This window comes from Muntiacus reevesi, chromosome 6 (assembly GCF_963930625.1).
Source record: "Muntiacus reevesi chromosome 6, mMunRee1.1, whole genome shotgun sequence".
Taxonomy (NCBI): domain Eukaryota; kingdom Metazoa; phylum Chordata; class Mammalia; order Artiodactyla; family Cervidae; genus Muntiacus; species Muntiacus reevesi.
Genome location: NC_089254.1, coordinates 100,620,463 through 100,643,169, shown reverse-complemented (window position 1 = coordinate 100,643,169; position 22,707 = coordinate 100,620,463). Strand labels below are relative to the sequence as shown.

The 22,707-nt window shown below is 44.6% G+C and overlaps 1 protein-coding gene and 1 pseudogene across 1 annotated transcript; one reads left to right on the top strand and one right to left on the bottom strand.

Moving 5' to 3' along the window:
* The first annotated feature begins 10,783 nt into the window (after positions 1–10,783).
* On the top strand, positions 10,784–12,860 carry LOC136170360 (olfactory receptor 6V1-like; annotated as a pseudogene).
* Positions 12,861–20,808: 7,948 nt separating this feature from the next.
* On the bottom strand, positions 20,809–21,750 carry OR6V1 (olfactory receptor family 6 subfamily V member 1). Its single transcript, XM_065938510.1, has one exon. The coding sequence runs from the start codon at positions 21,748–21,750 to the stop codon at positions 20,809–20,811; it is 942 nt and encodes a 313-aa protein (XP_065794582.1).
* Between the last annotated feature and the right edge of the window lie 957 nt (positions 21,751–22,707).

The window sequence follows — 22,707 nt, the reverse complement described above, 5'->3', positions numbered from 1 at the left end:
CATTCATGTCCCTACAGATGACCCAATTTCATTCCTTTTTATGGCCGAGTAATATTCCATTATATGCATGTAGCACATCTTCTTTATTCATTCTTCTGTTGCTGGACATTTAGGTTTCTTCCACGTGCTGGCTATTCTCAACAGTACTGCTGGGAACACTGGAGTGCATTTGTCCTTTTGAATTATGATTTTCTCTGGGTATAGGCCCAGGAGTGGGATTGCTGTGTTGTATGGTAGTTTTATTTTCAGCTCTTTTAAGGAGTCTGTGTGCTGTTCTCCATACAAAGTAAGGATTTTGTTGCAGGGCACCAAGTGAGGGAGTGGCAGACTCAGATTCACTCCATTTTGATTTTTGGGTCAAGAGTTTTTTAAGGGGAAGAGCAAAGAAGCTGGTGACTAATCATCATCTTATGCTGTTTCCTAATCTGTTACATGCTTTTGGTCTGGTGGCCTTTGACCTGAGGTTGACCCTACTTAATCTGTGAAAGTCACTGTGCCCTGAAAGCTAGCTCAGAACATCACATAAACAGTGATGCTTATCAGAAATCAGTGGCTCAAGACACTTGGCCTTCATTACTCTTGATTGATTAGGCAAACATGTGACTAAACAGGGCCTAGGATAAAAGGGAATAAAAGAGGAATGAGAGGAACAAGAACAGAAATCTAGGCATTCGTCTTAATTATAAGCTAGTCATAGGAGTCAGTTTCATAACTATCATTCTGGGCAGGTGCAACTAAACTACAGGCTTCTTTATGGGATGCATGTTCAGAAAATGATGGTATTAACAAGTTATGAGGATGGAGTTGCTGACCCCCTCAAGTCAAAGGGTCACCGAGACAGGCTCCCAAGCATGCCCAGTTGGAGGGTCAGTGGTTCCAACCAGCTTCAGCCAGCCAAGCTTGAACCAGACAGCTGACTGCAAGTTCCTGGAAAACAACCTGGACAAACAGCTTATTGTTTAGGCTATGTGATGCTTGAAGGACATGCAAGGTTTTTGTAGTAACAGTGAAAGTGAGATTGATCGGTGAAGGCCGGTCGCAGCTCAATCATAACTGAGCAGGTTACAGTTTAATGGATCTGATAACTACCCTTGGTTTCACATTTACCTGCCTACCACGTGCTCCCCTCCAAGAAGGTTAGAAACTGACCACACTGCCTGAGCAGCCCCAAATTCAAGATTCTCTTCCAGGCAGATTTTCATCCCGTCAGCTTTGGCACATTTGTCTATTGCCTGTACATTAGGAAGAGGAAAGACATCAGAGGATGGTGTTCTTTTTCTAAAACAATGTCTTATTATTCCTGACTTTTCTCTATTTCTCTTGTTTGCAGTTTATCCAACTATCCACTAAACCCCAGCAAGTGCACAAAGCTCAGAATCTTCTCACAGGCAAAACAACTTAAGGAAAATGTAGTCAGAGTTTACATAGAACTGAGATAAATTACAGGTACCTCATGTTTACTAAGTATAAGCTCAAAAAGGTCACTCGTGGGCTCCCTGCTTTCATTTCCCCTTAGTGTGGCTTGTGGTCATTGTTTATTTATTTTTAGTTAGGACATCACTCCCCCTCATGTTTAGGAAAAACTTGTTTACCTGTTAGTGCTATTTCTCTCTGTTTGGCTTTCACTCTTTTTCTAGCCTTCTTCCCCTCTTCCCAAATCTATGAGAAAAAATATGTTTTTCTTGCTGCAGCTGCAAATCCATTCATGAGCTCTGCCCTCAGACATTTCCTCGAGCTTCTGAGCAGCATCTCTTCAGAATCTGGGCACTCAGAATGGGAACTTATGCTTGATTTGCCAGGTGTCTTACTTTAGTCAGCATAAATCAGGATCTCACAGATAGTATTTCTCCATTTTTTTCTCTTGTCCTATCTTTGGTATTATCTTCCCTGTAGCTCAGTTGGTAAAGAGTCTGCCTGCAATGCAGGAGACCCGGTTTGATCCCTGGGTCAGGAAGATCCCCTGGAGAAGGAAATGGCAACCCACTCCAGTATTCTTGCCTGGAGAATCTCACAGACAGAAGAGCTTGGCAGGCTACAGTCCATGAGATCACAAGAGTTGGACATGACTCAGCGACTAAACCACCACCACCATCTTTGGCTTTTTTGGTGGTGGGGGGGCAGGATGATTATCACAGCACCTCCACTTTATTCAGCTCTTCTTGTGTTTTTTTGTGATTACTTTCTAAATCCAGTTTTTTTAAACAATCCCCACTTCCCCAAATTCTCCACCTCACCTCAATCTCTCTCTATAACCATTTCTTTAGCCTCAGATGGCTCACTCATAACATTTAGATACATATAAAATATGTTATGAACTCCTTATAAATGATTTAGGGGTTCAAAGCCCTCTCCATTTTTATTACACATTATCATTTGAACATTAAAGGTATGATAATTGTGCCCATCCACACATTTAAATGCTCATGAACTTAATGAGGTATTTGCAGCTCTAGCATAAAAAAAATTCATTTTTCCCATAGATTGGGCAAAAGAATGAGAATTCTAGAAAAAGGCAATGATAGATATTTCACAGAGGCAGACTGTTGTATTTCCTTTAAATTCTTCCTTTGGATTCTTTCTTCCAGAGCTTAGACACAACTTCAAGGAACTCTCTCCTAGAATCAGTCTTTGTGATACAGGTACTCTTTTCTTACCCCCAAATCCTTATGTAAATTATGCAAATAGATGTTCAGTAAGCTTGGAATATTTCCCTCACAGATCTATGGGGAACATACTCTCTAAATCAAATCTTTGGGTGGGAAGATCTATTCTAGATCAGATTTAGGGGGTTGAAGAGCAAAAAGGGTGATTAGGAGACCAAAAGAAGAGAAACCAGATGTAAAATACAAGAGTTTTAAATAGAGGATGGAGAATAAAGAAGAAAAGGCAAGAATAGGAAGCCTTGCTGGGAATTCTAATTATTAACAATGGACCCAAAATATGGTTCCTATTGATGAATCAGCTATTTCATTATTACCTACAACTTGAAGCTATCTCATTGGATGTACATAGAATGTGATATCAGGTGTAACCAAACTGTATCTGGATATATGTAAAAACCTAATAATGGAAAACCAATAAGTTCCTCTTTGATTCTGCCAAGAAAGTTAGAGGAATCTTGGAATAAGAGAAGTGTATCACTAGGTATGTAATTGAAGAAAGTTGGGGAAAGAAAATAAGTCCAGAGCAAGTTAAGCACCAGGATTGAAAACCTGCTCTGTTTTTGTGATGAAGTAGAGTAGGACATCCCCAAATGACTTCTCAGTGGTGTCGCTCTTTCTGAGGGTGGGGCTGAGGGTGGTCTACAATCTTCGGTTGGAGGGTAGCAAGCACTGAGAAGGCTCCCCGCGGGCACAACTCATGATCTTGCCTTCACTCTGCACCTTATGTCATCTTTCCATCACGGCCTTAACAGCCAGCATGCCGACACTTTCCCTTCATAGGATGTTATCAGATTCCCCCCCCCCCCGCCCCCCCGCCCCACCTCCTGCCAACTCTGCATGATCTCATGGAAGTTCATTACTCTTGCTTCTCCTTAGCTATGCTTTTGGTTTCTAACACTTGGGAAGTCAAGGAGTAGGTGGGGTGTTCTTTCCACAATGTGCAATTCTGGGCACCTGCTACTTCCTCTTGGGCTCCATCTGCATATCTCTTTGCCCACGTAATAGGTGTTAACACACCACTTGGATGACAGGACTTCAGCTGTGTATGAGGAGATCTGGGGGCGGAGTAAGCTTAGCTTAGTCATTGAATCCAATTAGACAAGGTTCTGGCCTTTCCTGATTTCATCTCCTCACATCTTTAGTGTGATGTCTCCTTCCTTTTCTACTGCTATTGATGAATTTCACCAAAAAAGACACTCTCTGCTCTCAAACTATTTCTAGCTGATCTATCAGCTGATCTACCTGGTTAGATTATGCCTTCTAAGGTTTAAAAAATGTTATTTAATTTTGTTCTTTTCTCTTATGTTTGAACATATAATCAAACAGCTTTGGATTGTAGTGAAAAATGCCCCACTCTTACTATGCCTAATGATTCCCAATATTGCTTTATTTGATGACATTTATAGATTGATACTTGTTTTATCATAGGCATCATCATTTTTCAGTTTTCCGTGTTTGATTTTTATTATTTTCCCATTAAAATACTTAAGCAATCATATAGACAAAATTGAACTGTATCTAATAGGATGCTATATGAGATACTTGAAATGTTCATAGATCCATAGATATATGAACCTGGCTTTGTGAAAGGTGAGTTAGGTGTGTCCATATAGAGTATGTGCAAGGTCATGTCTATAAAAGTATGAAGTACACAAATCAAAGATTACTTGTTCTCTCCTCTTTGGGGGCTCAAATCCAAGTCCCACCTACTAGGTGCATCGTACAGTAAGGCTTCCTCTGAACTATCAGCAGGGAAATGAAGCCGCCACTAACAGCTCCTTCATGGGGCTGTTGAGTGAATCAGATGAGACAGAGCCTGTGGGAAGCACATAGTAAAGGTGTTTTTGCTGTGACAGATCAGGAACAAGGGAAGTGTATGTAATTCCCTGAGTCCTTAGGCACTGGAGGTAATGTATGTCCTCAGATTGGAGAAGAAGTCAGGGAAGCCAATCTTGCTGGTAAAGAAATACAAAACGCCTTTGTTTTTGGTACTCAGAGGAATGGAATTCTAGGGGCTTCCCTGGTGGATCAGATGGTAAACAAGCTGCCTGCAATGCAGGAGACCTGGGTTGGATCCCGGAGTTGGGAAGATCCCCCGGAGAAGGGAATGGATACCCACTTCAGTATTCTTGCCTAGAAATCCCATGGACAGAGAAACCTGGCAGGCTACAGTCCATTGGTTTTGGTATTCATAAGAATGGAATTCTACCTCCATTAAAGTGTTTCTTTGCCATATGTTTTCATTTCTCCATAAACCTATATGATATACTGTAACAGTACCTGTGTGCACTTGTATAATTACTATTTCACAGTTATAAATAGGTCCTTGGTTTCTTATTTTGGTTTCACTTAATGTCTTGATTCCTTCATCTATGGTTTCCTCTCCCCTCAGTACCAACTTAGAAAAGTGCACTTAGGACTCATCTCCCTTGCTTAAATGGGAAAATTGAGGCCCTGGGAGAAGATGCTCTAACAATCATCCTTGGGCAAGAGAGTAAACCTCACCCAAAGCTTGACACTCAGGTCCTGGTGATTCCTTTTTTTTCTACTAGAGTTGTTTTTACTGCTTCCACCATCTCTCTCATTCCCAGTTTATAAGAAAATAGTTGGGTCCAGTTTTTCCTTCTTGGTTGACCAGAGACAATAATGCAGTTTCTTAGCTCATTGTCTTTTCTCCTGCATTGTCTGTGTCTAAAGCAATTGGGGCCCAATTCTTTGCCCCTCTTTCCCACTTCCTCACCCCAGAGTGCACATCCCAGGCTGCTGTCAGGCCCCATGTCCACAGGGGACAGCAGAGGGGGAGAGAGAGAGTGGTCACAGGTCCCCAGGTGGTCCCTGCCTGCTCCCTGGAGCTCAGATCTCCCCAACTGAGGATGATGCTAAGAGGCACTCACTCCCCAGGGGAGACAGCTGCTCCTTCAGAACCCCTGTTGTGCTATGTTCAAACGTGCACAGAGTCAGTACTGAGGAGAGCTGGAGGCAGCCACCTTCCCAGCGCATTCTGGTTTCAGGTCTTCCACCAGGAGTGTCTGCAGGGACACAGGGAGAGGGGCCCGGCAGGGTGGGGTGTCTCCATCTTGGAGTTGTGTTGTTTCTGTTACTTTGGATGGCTCCAGTGGTGCTGGGGTTGGGACCTGTGCCTGCAGGGAGTGTGGAGGGACCTCGTGGCTCCTTTCAACTCACTGGACTTGCGCTGCTGTCCACTGGGTGCAGCCGCCAAGGTCAAGTCCTGCATCTGGCCTGGGTGGCAGAGCGGGCATCTGGCCTGGGTGGCAGGGTGGGCATCTGGCCTGGGTGGCAGGGTGGGCATCTGGCCTGGGTGGCAGGGTGGGCATCTGGCCTGGGTGGCAGGGTGGGACCTGGCCTGGGCGAGTCCCTGCCTTCCCTCCTGTCTCTGTCCTGCCCCTCTCAGAGCCTTCACCACACTTGTCATCAAGGTTGGTCATCTCAACCTTATTTACTGTCTGTTTCCCCAATTTGCCTCTGAGGTCTGAGGTTACTTTGTTCACGATGTATGTCTGGAACCCTGGTAGAATCAAGTCCAATCAGTCATTCAGTCATATTTCCTGAATGAATGAGTGAAGGATGGGTGATTTGATTTGCCTGCGTTCTCTTGCTATTGCTGATTTGGGGTTCAGCCGCGAAGGTCCTGCTGACAAGATAACACTCCGTGCACACGTAGGGACAGGCACGCGTTGCGGACAAAGAGGAAACACCAGTCATCAATATTGAGAGGGGAGGCAAGACCATAAACTGGGGGAGGGAAGTCTAAGGGTGAAAAGTCTTGGCAGGAAGAAGACAAGAGGGATTGAGGTGAGAGTGTAATAGAAAACTAGTTTGAGAAGTTTGCTGGCTGGTGTGAGGGGGGCTGAAGCCTGCTACACCAAGTGGAGTATTCCTGACTCCAGGGTCATCCCTGAATTAACTCCCTCACCTCTCATTTCAAGACTTCAAATATTTTAGAATGTACCGTCTCAGGATGTGATGTCATGGAAACCTATTGGGTAAGAAACACCTTGCTCTCTGGGTGGTAGTGATAGTGAATAAAACGTAAAATAGGCCCATGGGCTAAATTCCTTTCTCACTCATGCATTTATAACATCTGCTGAATGGGGCACACGTCAGTATGGGGCCCAGTAGGCGAGATCACAATCGGGTAAGTGGTACGTGGAGGAGTGTGGCCTCCTAGGAGACCGGCCATCATGAATTCTTCACGAGTGATGTAGCACTCTAGGCTGGACCTCTCTCTGGTTCCCCAGTAACACGTGAGACCCAAGTGCGATCCCTTCTTCAAGAAAAGGGACACCCTCCCTGTCTCCTACCCATCACTGTCTCCTACTCATCACAGATGGTCAACAGCCAATCATGGGAATTTATTCTTTAGTACATTCTTTTTTAAAACCATTTATTAAAGAATAAATGTTTGCAGACCTAAGCAATAGACTTTGAATCCTGTGTTCAGAGGTCAGTATGTTTTCAAATTCAGAAGATATCACATACTTGGCATTTTTGTTATCGTAAACAAGTAGGTACTGTAGTAAGAAGACTGGTTTGAAACCCCAGCTGTACATTTATTGACTATGTGACTTGGGATGGAGATCCTTACACATTTTGAGGTTTTTAATCACCTGTGATATGGAGATGGAAACTTTCACAGCCACTTTGCACTGTAGGAGCCAGTGGAGGGCGGGCACTCGGTGAATGAGGTCTACCCACTCACAGCCCCTGGTCCACAACGCTATAGTCAGAAATTCCTCGGCAACCAGGAGTTCTTTTTTAGTTTTGTGTCCAGCTAGATTCTTGGGTTTCACTGGTGGCTCAGCTGGTAAAGAACCTGCCTGCAGTGCGGGAGGCCTGGGTTCAATCCCTGGGTCGGGAAGATGCCCTGGAGAAGAGAAAGGCAACCCACTCCAGTATTCTGGCCTGGAGAATCCCATGGACAGAAGAGCCTGGTGGGCTACAGTCCATGGGGTTGCAAAGAGTCAGACAACTGAGCGACCTACTTCCTTACTAACTAGATAGTGAAACCTAATTAGAATTTAACAAGGAGGCTATTTATTGCCTTTGTTTATTCTGTTCAGTGTGAATACTTGTGTACTTTGCTTCAGAAATATTAATGTATTTGATTCCAGGGTGTGCCAGACCCTTCTGGGATTGGATTCCGAAATACACCTGTTCTCACCTTATCTTTCTCTCTTTGTTTTTAAAGATTTTTTTTTTTTTTGATGTGGGCCATTTTTAAAGTCTTTATTGAATTTATTACAATAATGCTTCTGTTTTATGTTTTGGATTTTTGACCTTGACGTATGTGGGATCTTAGCCCCCCAACCAGGGATCAAACCCATACCCCTGCATTAGAAGGGGGAGTCTTAACCACTGGACAGCCAGGAAAATACCCATTTTATCTGTCTGATGAGAAATTGTCAGGCCATGATTGCTCCATTAACTTCTGTTAAAGTCTAAAATGCACATATGCAAATAATCATATAAGAAAACATGAATTTCCATTTTCAAAATCTTTTTGCTTAGGACTAGGAATGGAAACTCAATAGATGACCTCATTCAACTGTTTAATCAAAATTTACAATGTCCTTATATTTTGTAAGATATACATCTTACAAAAGGTGCTGTGAAGGCTGAAAAGATGAAAAGAGAGACCCGCCACTGAGAAACCAGGAATTTAGTGCTTGGGATGAGGGTGGCACAAGAAAAATTGTAATATGCGAGGAAGAGCATGCTGACTTCCTTGGTTGGGATTCCAGGCAGGACAGGTTCACCACTGGAGAGAGGGTGGGGCTTCATAAAGGTGGGACATTTGAAATGTGGGTAGGAATGTGCCAGGCAAAGATGAAGGATAGGGTATTCTGAGCAGAGGGAGCAGTAAGGAAAAGGTGTGGCAGCAGGGTGGAATTAACTGTTTGGAGAATAGTAAGTCATCCAGCTTGGTGAAAGCACAGAGTGTGTGGTAAGAAGGAGGTGAGGATAAGGCTGGAGGGGAAGATGGGCAGGACGGTAGAAAGCTGGGACTGCCAGGCGGAGTTTGTGCTCAATTTAGCAGACAAGGAAAGGGATAGGTGTTGCTTAAAATATTTTTTTTTTCTGATTGCTAAACTAATGTGTTCAAATAAAAAGAACTTGAAAAACAAACAAAATATATTAATATATATATGCACATACATATATGAAAACATGTCAATGATCATAATCCATACCTAGAGACAGCTGTTGTTGATATTTTACTTTACTTATTTTATTTACTTATTTAATATTTTATTTAATTAGTAAATTTAATTAATTTAAATTATTGCTTATTTAATTTAATATTTTATTTACTTATTTTTTTAATTAAAAATTTCTTTTGGCTGCACTGGGCTCCCTGTTACAGTGGGCAGGCTTTCTCTAGCTGCAGCGTGCTAAGATTCTCTAGTTGTATATGCAGGCTTAGTTGCCCCATGGCATGTGGGATTGTAGTTTCCAGATAAAGGATGGAACCTGCGTTCCCTGCATTGCAAGGTGGATCCTTAACCACTGGACCACCAGGGAAGTCTCCATTGTTAATATTTTAAAATGAGTCCTTGCAGTCTTTTTCTGTATAAAGGGAGAAGACTTAGCTAGTTTGATTAATTAATTCTGAGGGTAATGTATAAATGAAACCACAATGCTTCAGATTATTTGAAAAACAGTCTTTGGACATAATACTGTAGAAAAAGAAATATAACGGCAGCATATGGGTAGATTGGATATACCGATATGTACAAATAAGAAAGCCATTAAGAATGCTGCTGTGATGATTAAGATGAAACAAATCCTTGAACCTGGATGGTGGCTATGAAAAAAGAAAGACGACAGGATGAGAAAAAACTGTATTTAAAAGGATGGCAATTCAAGTGGTTTAGAAGGAAGAAGGAAAATTCAGAAATACCTTCCAGGTTTCAAGTCAGGGTGACTGGGGTTTTGGGGGGAATAGACATGATACTAGCTTTAGGGGATGATTGTGTGTGTATTTTTTTACCCATTTTGAGTATGTGGTGGTGTGAGATGTGGGTTGAGAACAAAAAGGCAGATTCAAGATTCATTTACATTTTCAAGATTTTTCTGGTTAAGGATGATGATGAGTTTTCTGAAGGAGAGACTAGAGAGACAAAAGATGGATTGGGAGAGAGATGTGGGGACATTCATATTTAGAAAAGAGCAGAACAGGAGTTAGAGAAGGAGCCAGCCAAAGAAAAGTCAGAATTGTCAGAGAATTGGGAGTCGAGTGGCTCTACAGTCAAGGGTGGAAGCTATTTCAAAACATTGTGATTCACAGAGTGAAATGCCACAGAGAAGGCAAGAAGGATGAGGACTGGGCACAAAGGATGAAAAGAAATCATGCATAAGGTACCAGATCCTGAGACATGGAAGTGTTAGTTGCTCAGTTGTGTCTGACTCTTTGTGACCCCATGGACTGTAGACTGCCTGGCTCCTCTGTCCATGGAATTCTCCAGGCAAGAATATTGCAGTGGGTAGCTATTCCCTTATCCAGGGATCTTCATGACTCAGAGATCAAACCCAGGTCTCCTGTGTTGCAGGCAGATGCTTTACTGTTGGAGAACTCTGCTAATAGCAGGTGTTATTATATTAAATGACTATCATATTTGGCAGTGAGGAAGGGTTTACCAGACCCAGTCAAATGTCTTGCACAGAGATGGAACTTAACTAATGTGTTGAATGAAATAATGAATGAGTAGGAGACAAAAGACACAAAAGTGTCTAGGAGTGATGGTGATGTGTGTGTGTGCTGTCATAAGTGGAGTCTGACTTTTTGTGACCCGCATAGACTGCAGCCTGTCGGGCTCCTCTGTCCATGGCATTTTCCAGGCAAGAATACTGGATGGTACTGTGGAGGTGGCCAATTCCTAACTCTGTCCAGCAGAGCCAATCAGTTCCTTGCCCCTTGGGACCTTCTGCCCTTGGGACTGTGTCTCCTGGATGTTGAATTTGACTATGCATACAGGCCAGTCTGCTTGGGAAGCTGGGTCAGCCATCAGGGAGCAAGGTCAAGAGAGAGGCTGGTGGCCATTCCTCAATAAGACTTCCTGGCGTCTCACAGGCAGTCCAGAGAAGGGGCATCAAGTGCCATGAGTATCCTCAGTGTCATCAGGGAGCTTGTTCTCCTAGGGTTTTCTCATCTGTATCAGGTTCCAGTCCTTCCTGTTTGCCTTCATCCTATTGATATAGGTGCTGACCGTTCTGGGGAACCTGGCCACTGTCACCCTCACGTGCCTGGACCTGGGGCCCCACTCACCCATGTACTTCTTCCTCTGCACCTTCTCCCTCAGGGAGGTGCTGGTCACCTCCACTGTGGCCCCTAGGATGCTGGCTGACCTGCTGTCCCCTCGCAGGACCATGGCCCTAGCTGAATGCCTGACCCAGTCTTTCTTTTACTTCTCCCTGGGCTCCACCAACATCCTGCTCCTCACAGTCATGGCCTCTGATCGCTCCATGGCCATCTGCCGCCCTCTACACTACCCGACCATCATGAACAGGCTGGTTTGTGTGAAGCTGGTGGTGGTCTGCAGGGTGGTGGGGTTCCTCTCCATCATCTCCCCAACCCTACAGAAAACCCAGCTCTGGTTCTGCGTCCCCAGCGTCACTGACCACCACATCTGTGACTCTGCCCCGCTGCTCAAGCGGTCCTGCTCCAATACCCAGCACACCGCGCTCATGGACTTCTTCCTGTCCTTGCTCTTCAGAGACCAGACAAGGGCCCCTCCGCGCAGCTCAACAAGGTGGTGGCGCTGATGACTGCCCTGGTGACCCCATTCCTCAACCACTTCATCTTCACCTTCCGGAATGAGAAGGTCCAAAAGGTCACAGTGGAGAAGGCAATGGCACCCCACTCCAGTACTCTTGTCTGGAAAATCCCATGGATGGAGGAGCCTGGTAGGCTGCAGCCCATGGGGTTGCTAAGAGTCGGACATGACTGAGCGACTTCACTTTCACTTTCACTTGCATGCATTGGAGAAGGAAATGGCAACCCACTCCAGTGTTCTTGCCTGCAGAATCCCAGGGACAGGGAGCCTGGTGGGCTGCCGTCTATGGGGTCACACAGAGTCGGACACGACTGAAGTGACTTAGCAGTACCAGCAAAAGATCACGGAGGTTGCGTCCGAAAGGATCCTCCTAAGACGCCCAGCCACCCTCAGTTGAGAGCAAGGAGGGGGGACCATCCACTACGGGTGGCACTCAGGTGCCCAAGCTGGGGCTTCTTAGTCTCCTTCCTTGTCTCTCCTGCCCTCTATGCCCACTGAAGTCTCTGTTCACTCTCCACAGGGAGCGGATGAATTCACATCATCCAAATGTCTCAAAGGCAGGCGTCTGTGAGCCTGCACTAGTTAAGGAAAGGATGATTTCAAGGCAGCTGGGGGTGAAAACAGTGTGATGATGGCAATTCAAATTGCAAAACTTTTTGATTGAAGTTGCTCAGTCATGTCCGACTCTTTGTGACCCCACGGACTATAGCCAGGTTCTTCCGTCCATGGGATTTTCCAGACAAGAATACTGGAGTGGTTTGCCATTTTTTTTTCTAGGAGATCCTCCCAACCCAGGGATCGAACCAGGGTCTCTGACATTGCAGGCAGACTCTTTACCGTTTGAGCCACCTGGGAAGCTTCAGAACCATAGGCCACAATACTGGAGTGTGTAGCCTTTCCCTTCTCCAGGAGATATTCCCAACCCAGGGATCGAACCCAAGTCTCCAGCATTGGAGGCAGATTCTTCACCAGCTGAGCCACAAGCAATCTCAATTCAAAAAGATAATCCAAATCAAGCTCTTGCACAGGGACTTGCAATGTAGGGAGGACTCAGTAAATATAGCTGTTATTATGAAATGTGCTGTTAAATTCTCTCTCCAAGGTCCTGCTCTATGATTTTGTTCTCATTCCTTTATGTTTCTTTGTGTGCAGTCTTTTTTTTTAGGTTGTGTTCCTTTCTCAGGAACTGGTTTCAGAGTCTAGGCTGGGGTCCTGAAAGTGGGAGGTTCTCAGAAAAGAGCTGAGCAGATTGGCATCCTCAAAACAGAAAAAACTTTGTGCCTCTCACCAGGACCCCATCCGGGACAGCTCCTGGGACCCCCGTCTGGGACAGCTCCTGCAGCAGAAGCACCACTCACACCTGGGCTGCCCACTGCTCCCTCCTGAGCCCAGGACCTCTTGACTTTTAAACAGAAATGACTCAGGGGGCCACTTTCCCATCCCTCTTATATAGCAAGGTCATGAGGGCCCCATGCCTAGAAAGAAGGGCATGCCCTTTTCATTTTTTAAATGTTTTAATCCTTCCTCTGCATACAGGAAAGAGAGGACGAAAGCTGGATTGCTGTCCCCACACTCGCTACCTCCCACTTCTCAAGGGCTAGCTCTTCTCCTCCTCTTCTGCGGAACCACAGATCCCGCAGAACCACAGAACCTAGAGAGAGGACCCTCAGAGGATGGGGTTCCTGGGAGTCACCTGGCTGGGAGACTGTCAGCAGCCCTGAGGGGAAGACAGAGGTGGTAGAAGGCAGATGAGGAGGAAATGGAACAAGATGGGTCTTGTGGGTAGTGGGCTGGAGGGCTGATGAAGGAAGGTATCCTTGGAAAGCTGGGAATGGTTTCGGGAGTCAGTGCCAAAGTGGAAATAGCTTTGGCATCTGATTTCTTATAACAGACGTAATCTGGACGGCCCTGGAATTCACAAAACAGGACCAAGAATAGATGCAGATGCCCCCTGACATCTGGAACTAGTTCTGTTCACAGGATTCTAGAGAGGCCCTGGTCATCATGTACAGTGGAGACAGTCACAGCATGGGGACCACCCCTCAAACCCAGTGTTGTGAAGAAAGGAGGTGGTGGGAGGAACAAGTGTCCCAGGATATGTGGCCTGGGGGCCTGAGTCTCCTCTTATGACCAAGAAGCTTGGTCTCCAATTCAACTGGTTTTTTTTGTTGTTGTTGTTGTTGTTGTTTTTTAAATAACTACCATAGGACACGTTCCCATCCGTGGGCCTCTCCAAAAAAAAGCAGGCAGGTACTTTTATTCTGCAGTAAAGGCCCACTGGGAAAACATTTTTTTTTCATTCTGAGAACTTTCTCTCCTCTAAGTCTCAAGGGACTAATTACTTACCACCCTAGCAAACTTTGTGGGAAAAAAAACTGAAGAACTAAATGGGAGGCAATTATCTCCTTCTGATAGGCAAGCACTTTCCTTCAACTTTTTTGCTTCTCGATAATCAGCACACAAATCCGCTCAGGTTTTCCTCCGGAGAGACTCTTTCCTGCGACTCTCATCTCTGCACCCTCCCTCTAAAAATTTAAAACTACCTCTGTGCCTCTATTCCTGTTTTGCAGCGAAGAGACAAAGGCACAGAGAACAAATGTGTGGAGGCCAAAGTGGGGAGGAATTGGGAGACTGGGATTGACATATATACACTCTTGATACTATGTATAAAATAGATAACTGATATACACCTGTTATATAGCTCAGGGAACTCTCCTCCATGCTTTCTGGTGACCTAAATGGAAAGGAAATCCAGAAAAGAGGGGATATATGTATACATACAACCGATTTACTCTGTTGTACAGTAGAAACTAACACAAGTTTTTAAGCAATTATACTCCAATAAAAATTAATTTAATAAAATAATCAGTAACAAAAAAAGAGTTAAAAAAAGTACCCAACAGCCTGCAGCAGCCCTTGGCCCATTTTTCACAGTATTCCTGTAGGACTGGGCTCTCTGACTCACCAGTTCTGGAGAAGGTGTAAAGAGCTTTGTCCCGTCACAGTAACTGCCCTGTCGTTGGCAGCATCTCACAGGCATGACATTCTTAACACACTTGCCTGTGGTTCCTTGCTACTCAAATTGTGATCCCTGGAACCACATTGGCATCTCCTGGGAGCTTTTTGGAAATGCAAAATCTGGACTCCACCCCAGAACTTCTGGACCCAAATCTTCATTTTAACAAGACTCCTGGGTGATTCACATGCACACTAATATTTGAGAAGTGATGATATTAATACTAGAATATGCAGAGCATGCTGGGAATACAGGGAGGGAGTTTGTTAGATTGAATCTTCTCAAACGTGGTGTCATTTGAGTTGAGGCTTCACAAGTGCCAAAAAGGAGAAAAGTGAATTCCAGAGGGGCAACTTAATGTAGAAAGTAACATAGACATGAAAATGACATATCGTGTGGGCAGTGCAAGTCTGGAGAGATGGAATTAATGAATGATCCCTGGAGAGTGATCATGGGTCTCTTCACCTCATCAAATCCAGGTCTCTTGATTGGGGGGAGGGGGTCACAAGTGTCCTCTGAAAGATGCTTCACTCACTGAAGTCATAAGATGATGAGCTTTATAATAGATATACAGGGCTTTACTATGGAAACTTTTGCATGCTAGGGCAATTCTACTATATTCACAAAGGTACTATTTACCTTCAGGGCTGCAATTTATTGCCTTCAATTTTGAAAAAGACCTAAGTAAGTTAATAAAGAGTTTAGGAATAGTTCTACTAAAGGGCAATTCCATGAGTTTCCCTTACATAAGATATGATGCTTGTCACTCTCAAGGGAAGGAGAAGGACAAAGATGCTGGGTTGAATAGGGAACAAGATCTAAGGGGAAACCCCAGGCAGAATGAATGCTATGCTGATGGTCTGGAGCCCTCCTGAAAACTGATAGTTAAAATTTTAGGAATTAAACATACTTATTATTAAAAATTAAATAATAGACATGTGCAATGAAGTAGATTATGTTAAAAACAAAGGTAATCAAAACTCAAAAGCTCCTCATCATTTTACTGCCTTTTACTTTGTTCTATCCCACTGAAGTTGTCTGTGTTACTTGTATCGACATGGTAGAAATACCGGTCTCCAAGCTCAGTGATGCCATCTTGGTAGCTTGAATTAGACATGACGGGAGTGAAACTGACAGCAAGGAAACTGGTGAATGCTGGAAGTCAGCAAATGCTACAACTGGAGGGCCAGAGATTAATATTTACCAGCAGGTCCCTGGGTCACTCACTTTTCTTCCGTATTCATCAGGCATGGTTGCAAGGATCCTATTTACAATTGGAAATTTAAAGTTTAAGGAGTTGGTGGAACTAGATTGATAAAAACATGGTGCTCCGTAGGCACTGCTGAAAATTTCCACATTGGCCTTAGAAAGTTTTGCACCTCACCTCACTCCTAAAATGCAGGGCCTTCATGGTATGACTGGTCATTCTAGGAATCAGGCCTGATTTTTGTATGAAAATGACTTGATTCCTTTATCATCTGCATCAAAACATCCATATCTCGGTTTCTTGCTCCCTAGTCCCTTAAGCAGGAAGGAATGAATCTACTTTCATTTCTCATTCGGATTTACATTTGTGACAATGGGTTCTTGTGCTAGCTTTTCAGAACCTTGTATTTCTAATGGTCGCTTACTAGGACATTGTATCTCTGAGGCTGGAATGTTGGACAAATGAAGGGAAGATGGGGGATGCATTTTAGAGTCAGGAAATCCTGCCATCGTTTTTACCTATATTTAAGTTAGCTCTAGGTGAGGAGGTATAGATTGGGAATTTGGGATTGTCCACATAAATTCTTCTATATTTTAAATAGATAACCAACAAGGACCTGCTGTATAGCACAGGAAATTCTGCTCAATATTCTATAATAACCTAAAGGGGAGAAGAATTTAAAACAGAATAGATACACGTATGTGTATAACTGAATCACTTTGCTCTACACCTGAAAAATTTTTAATCAACTATACTCCAATATAAAATTTAAAAAATCATTCATATGAAGAGACAGAAAATCTAGATGTTTACCTTACACTTTTCACTAAAAAATAACTCAAAACGGCTCTAAGACCTAAACGTAAAATGCAAAAATAAAGATTCCTAGAATATATACATGTGTGTGTACATATATATATGTTTAGGCAACATTGTGCTTAGTCACTTAGTTGTGTCCAACTCTTTTCAACCCCATGGGCTGTAGCCCACCAGGCTTCTCTGTTCATGAGATTCTCTAGGTAAGAATACTGCGATGGGCAGCCATTACCTTCACCAGGGGATCTTCCAGACCGAGGGGTCTCCTGCGTTGCAGGCAGATTCTTTACTTCTGAGCCACCAGGGAAGTCCAATGTGTGTGTGTATGTTTGTGTGTGTGTGTGTGTGTGTGTGTGTGTGTGTGTGTGTGTGTGTGTACATATATATATATATCATCAGTTCAGTTTAGTCACTCAGTCATGTCCGACTCTTTGCGACCCCATGGGCTACAGCATGCCAGGCTTCCCTGTCCATCACCAACTCCCAGAGCTTGCTCAAACTCATGTTCATCCAGCCATCTTATCCTCTGTCATCCCCTTCTCCTCCTGTCTTCAATCTTTCCTAGCATCAGGATGTTTTCCAATGAGTCAGTTCTTTGCATCAGGTGGCCAAAGTATATATATGTATGTAAATGTATATATATATATATTTATAAATTAGCTCTCAATATTACTATCTCACCCTGCCTGCTGGCAATTATGTTCCACTATAAGCTACTGCTGTGGAATGGGAAGGCTATTGCCTTCAGTGAAATGACCTTAAATCAAGTGCCTTTATGTAGACTAACAAATAGATCAATTGTTTCCATTTCCTGGGGAAAATGGTAAAGCAAAAAATTAACATTGCAACTAGACTGAATAAAATTATTTCTTGCATATGTGTTTTATTTATAATTGAATATGTGTTATTTTCTTTCAAGTGTTTGTGGATTCTATTGTGGTAAGTGAAATACAAAAGATTTTAAAAGTGACACTGAATCTATGGTTCTTTTCTAACTGTAAGTGTTCCTTTCCGGCAAGGGGTGTAAACATACAGTTACTGTTGTGAAGGAGTTACTAGAATAATTGCCATGATCAGTCTATAAATTTGATGGGAACGTGATGAATACACATGAAATAGAAGGGCTGCTGCTAAGTCACTTCAGTCGTGTCCGACTCTGTGCGACCCCATAGACAGCAGCCCACCAGGCTCCCCCATCTCTGGGGCTAGAGGAGTCTATACTGAGGGACTTCAGACTCTGGAGATTCTAACTTTTAATTAATCTAGCTTTGATCTGGACAGGAGAATTTCTGAGGATGGAGAGATGGAATAGAAGTTTGAAAAACCAGATACTGCAGTCAGTTCTGTCATTGTTCTGACCAACTCATTCTTTCACTCAGCCGTGGCTACTTTATCTATTAGACGGTGAGAAAGCACTCCTTGTATGACTTCCCTGGTGGTCTAGTGAATAAGGATCCACTTTGCAATTCAGGGAATGCAGGTTTGATCCCTGGTTGCAGAACTAGGACCCCACATGCCTTGGACCAACTAAGGCCACACATATCAGCTACTGAAGCCCATGGGGGTCTCTGCAGAACACAAATAGAGAGTCCATGTGCCACAATGAAAGATCCCACATAATGCAGTGAAGATCCTGGTGCCACAGCTAAGACTGGACACAGACAAATAAATAAGTGAATTTAAAAAAAAATTTTTTTTTTTTTTAAAAAAGTACTGCTCAGCTGCAGCCCGAGAATTGGTTTTTCCCTTCAGGGCTCTTGTAGCACTTGTTACAAGTAGGAGAACCCTTTATTAAAATGTGGTGGAATTAATTGTACTTTTTCCTCTCTCTCACAGTTGGAGAATACTTTGAATTTAGAATCCACATTTCTTTGATCTTTACCAGCCAGTGAGTGGAGTACATTGCTGGTATTGAGTGATCTGTGTATTTTTACCTCATTGAATTACTCTGAGAATAAAAGCAGGTGGAAAAAAATGCATAAAAATAGTTGATAAAGTGTGAAAAAACATGGTAACATATTATCAGTAGAATTCTCTTTAATTCGTTCATCAAGTTTTTATTTGTGTTATGTGAGTGAAAGTCATGTCCGACTCTTTGCGACCCCACATACTATAGTCCGTAGAATTCTCCAGGCCAGAATACTGGAGTGGTAGCCATTCCCTTTTCCAGGGGATCTTCCAAACCCAGGGATTGAACCCAGGTCTCCCACATTGCAGGTGGATTCTTTACCAGCTGAGCCACTAGGGAAGCTATTTACTATTTGAGGTGGTAAAAAGAGGATAATTTAGAAAAAAATAAAGCAATTGTTTCAACAGCAATAGCAAACACCAGAGTCATTGCTCTGATGTATAACTGGAGAAGACAGATTTTCCAGCAGAAGATGAAATGAGGTACCTAAAGAGATCTTCTAAAAGAACTTTTCAGAAAGTCAGAGAAAGGGGCACCTCAGTTAGGAAGGGGGTCTCCGGGGTGGCACTGATGGCCAGCAGGCACTCCTCAGGGAGCCACGGCTCCAAAGCTAGGGCATCTGTGCCCACCACCATAGCCCACAGTCCAGCCTTGTTCACTCCCACACAGCAGAGCTAAGCTCGACACTTCTGGTAAATTGGTAGTTTTATTCTCATCTTATAAGCAGGGCTAGGAGTACTCCCTTGATGAGTGAACTCATTGATGTTTACTGGGAAATGCCGTTTGGTAAATTTAACTGTTTTTACAGAAATAGCTTGGCAGAATATTTTACACTGGGGCTGTTTTAGAAAATCCCAGATAGAATGAAATCGATGAGAACATGATTCTAAGGAGAATGTACCTGAAGGATCTGGAAAATTTCACACATGAGTTATGGGAGGGAAACTCAATGGGAGCTGACATTTCATTCCTGAGGGTATATGGAACCTAATAGGCTTTCAGGAACTTTACACACACACACGTGTGTGTGTGTGTGTGTGTGTGTGTGTGTGTGTGTGCACATGAGTATAATGACTGGACAAAGCAATTTACTGTATTCACCACAATCTTCTGCCTTTAAGCAGGTGAATGTTTCTAATCATACAGTAGAATAGTTTATTTTTATCTTTCTAAAAATCTCTGTTGACATCCTCAACTCAATGGACAGGAGTTGGAGCAAACTCTGGGAGATGGTTAAGGACAGGGAAGCCTGGTGTGCTGCAGTCCATGGGGTCACAAAGAGCCGGACATGACTGAGCAACTAAACAACAACAAAAATCTCTTAATATTTCCTCTCTAGAACCCATACAATTCCTGAAAGATTTGCTCTTAATTCTTATACTTAATGAAGATGTATCTTGCTTTCTTTAAATTTATTTTCTCTGCACAAGGCTTAGCTGGTGGATTGCCTGCTCACAGTGTCCATCTTACATTCAAAGTGTTACTCGGGCGTCACCTTATCAGGAAACTGTCCCCCAGTCCGCAGTCTGGTCTCAATGTTCCTCTTATCTGCTCCCATAAACCTTTCTTTGAATCCATTATTACACATCACCTGCCGCATAAGCAGATCCTTTTTTACTTTTTGCCACATCACATGGCATGTAGGATCTTAGTTTCCTGACCAGGAGTCAAATCTGCACCTCCTGCCGTGGAAGCACAGAGTCTTAACCATTGAATTGCCAGCCAAGTCCCTGTAAGCTGCTCTTTACCATACCATTCTTTCCCTTCATAGAACTAAGAGATTTGAAAACCATCAATGTCTTGTTTACACTTTAACCTGCCCTGGGCACAGTTGTGGTGCCTGACACACAGAGTCTGCTCAGCGTTGGTGAAATGAATGAACAGACGAATTCTTATGTAATGAATTCTGTACACTTGAGAGATAATGACTTTGGTAAGTGTTGCTCTTCAGCTTAGTTCCATGTAGACCACGTACTCATGGTGCACACACTTAGCAGTGCGGTGTGTGCATGTGTGTACAAACACACACACACACACACACACACACACACACACACACACACACACTGCGGCTGGGTAGTGTTTCTTCATCAGAGAAAACTTTCTGTCTGCCCTTCCTTGAATGGCAAGCTCATGCACTTCCCTTTATTAAAAGCCCCAGTCGTGGTTCCCCAGACTCCAGGCTACATTCCGAGTTCTTGTCACTGCTAGTGGATAAGGGGGGGAATGCCACATGGTCTTTGAGACCTTCAGGCCAGCCAGGGTGCTACCAAAGACTCATTGTGGTTACCACTCTCAGGCACAGAGGGAAAGTCTGAAACGGGTCATCCTGCCCAGGTTGGTACCCTGCCTGCTCAGAGAATGACCTGGCTGGTTGAGCCTGGCTGGGTCCCTCGGGCCCCTCACGATACCTGGAGGAGGCCCTTCAGCCTCTGCATCTGGCCTCGTAGCACAGCCTTGAACGTCTCGTTGCGGAGGGTGAGGATAAAGGGGTTGAGGAAGGGCGTGAGGACAGACGTCACCAGGGCCACAGTCTTGTTGACCTCCGCAGAGTGTGCTTTGCCAGGCCGGACATAGAGGAAGATGGTGCTGCTGTAGCCAGTGAAGACCAGGGTGAGGTGAGAGCCGCACGTGGAGAAGGCCTTCTGGCGGCCGCTGGCAGAGGGGAGACGGAGCACGGTGCTCACGATGTAACCATAGGAGACGAGGGTCACCAGGAAGGAGCTGAGGACAAAGGCCAGGGCCATCACAAGGTCCCAGGATCCCAGCAGCCTGGTGTCTGAGCAGGACAGCTGCAGCAGAGGGGCGTTGTCACAGAAGAAGTGGTTAATGACGTTGCCGTGGCAGTAATTGAGATGAACCCGGGAGAAGACAGTGGGCACCATGGCCAGGAAAGGAGTTGCCCAGGCAGCCCCTGCTAGCTGGGCACACACAGCCCCGCTCATCAAAGTGCCGTAGTGCAGGGGGTGGCAGATGGCCACAAAGCGGTCCAGGGCCATGTCGGACAGGATGAGGAAGGAGGTGGAGCCCAGGGAGAAGTAGAAGTAGAACTGGACCATGCAACCGGTGAAGGAGATGACCTTGTGGGGGGCCAGAAGGTCAGAGAGCATCCTGGGCACGGCAGTCATGGTCACCAGGATCTCCAGCAGGGAAAAGTTGCCCAGGAAGAAGTACATAGGTGTGTGGAGGTGGGTGTCGACGAAGATCGTGATGATGATGACTGTGTTTCCTATGAAGGCGAGAAGATAAAGCACAAGGAAGGGCCCGTAGAGCAGGATCTGCAGTTCACCAAGAGGGGAGAATCCCAAGAGGATAAATTCAGAAGGGTGGCTCAGATTTGCCATGGTGCCAGGCCTGGGAGCTTGAGGGGAAAGGCAACCAGAGACAGAGATGGAGAGACAGAGAGAGACAGACAGAGAGAACCAATGACCGTGAGACAAGGCTGGAGGCGGAGGAAGAGAGGCTGGTAGGTGGTCATGGGTTCACAGAAGGAGAGATAAAGACAAGAGAAAAAAATGGGACTATGAGAATCATTGAGAAACAGGGAATCATAGAAGAAAAACATGGAAATCTACTGATAAGGAGAGAGGAAAGCAGACAGGAGCGGAGGAGGAAAGACAACACAGCAACAGACATTTAGAGAGAGGGCAAGAATGGAATGAAACAGGAATGGAGGAGTAGGAATACCCAATAGGTGAGAGGGAAACAGAAAAAGACAGGGAGAGGAGGGAACATGGAAAGAGAGAATTTGTGTCAGTCAATCGGATACCCAGAGTGTAGGGCGATGCTGGGGGTCTGTGTCATGACCCAGAGAGTCTGAGAGCCCTCTTAAAGCTCCCTTTGTGTCTTTCTGGGCTGTCACCCTGGTGAGGAACCTCCATCACTCACATTTCTCCAGTTATGATCATGAAATGAATGGGAAGCCAGAGTTTCAAGCCAGGAAATTAGCATCCTTTGGGGAGGACCCCCTGGTGTATGTATCCAAAGGCGGGGAGCAGAAGGAACACAGGAGGGCACAGAGACCAGCCTGGAACTAGATAGGGACTGGAAGGGCATCAGCATTCTAGCCAGTGGTGGGCACTGCTCTGATGGGGCCGTATCCAGGGGGACATCCCCCAGACATCCCCACGCCTTGCCCACATCCCGACTCTGCCCACTTAACCCGAGTGGTTTGGAGCGTAAGCTCTGGACCTAGGTTGGATTCTGATCTGATGTTTGTCGAACATAAATCTGCTGCTCTCTACTACTTTCCTCTTTTAGCCTCAGCCTCAGTTCAGTTCAGTTCAGTTGCTCAGTCGTGT

Excerpts from the sequence above, each read along its gene's own strand:
- OR6V1 (XM_065938510.1), bottom strand. The coding sequence starts at position 21,750 with ATGGCAAATCTGAGCCACCCTTCTGAATTTATCCTCTTGGGATTCTCC.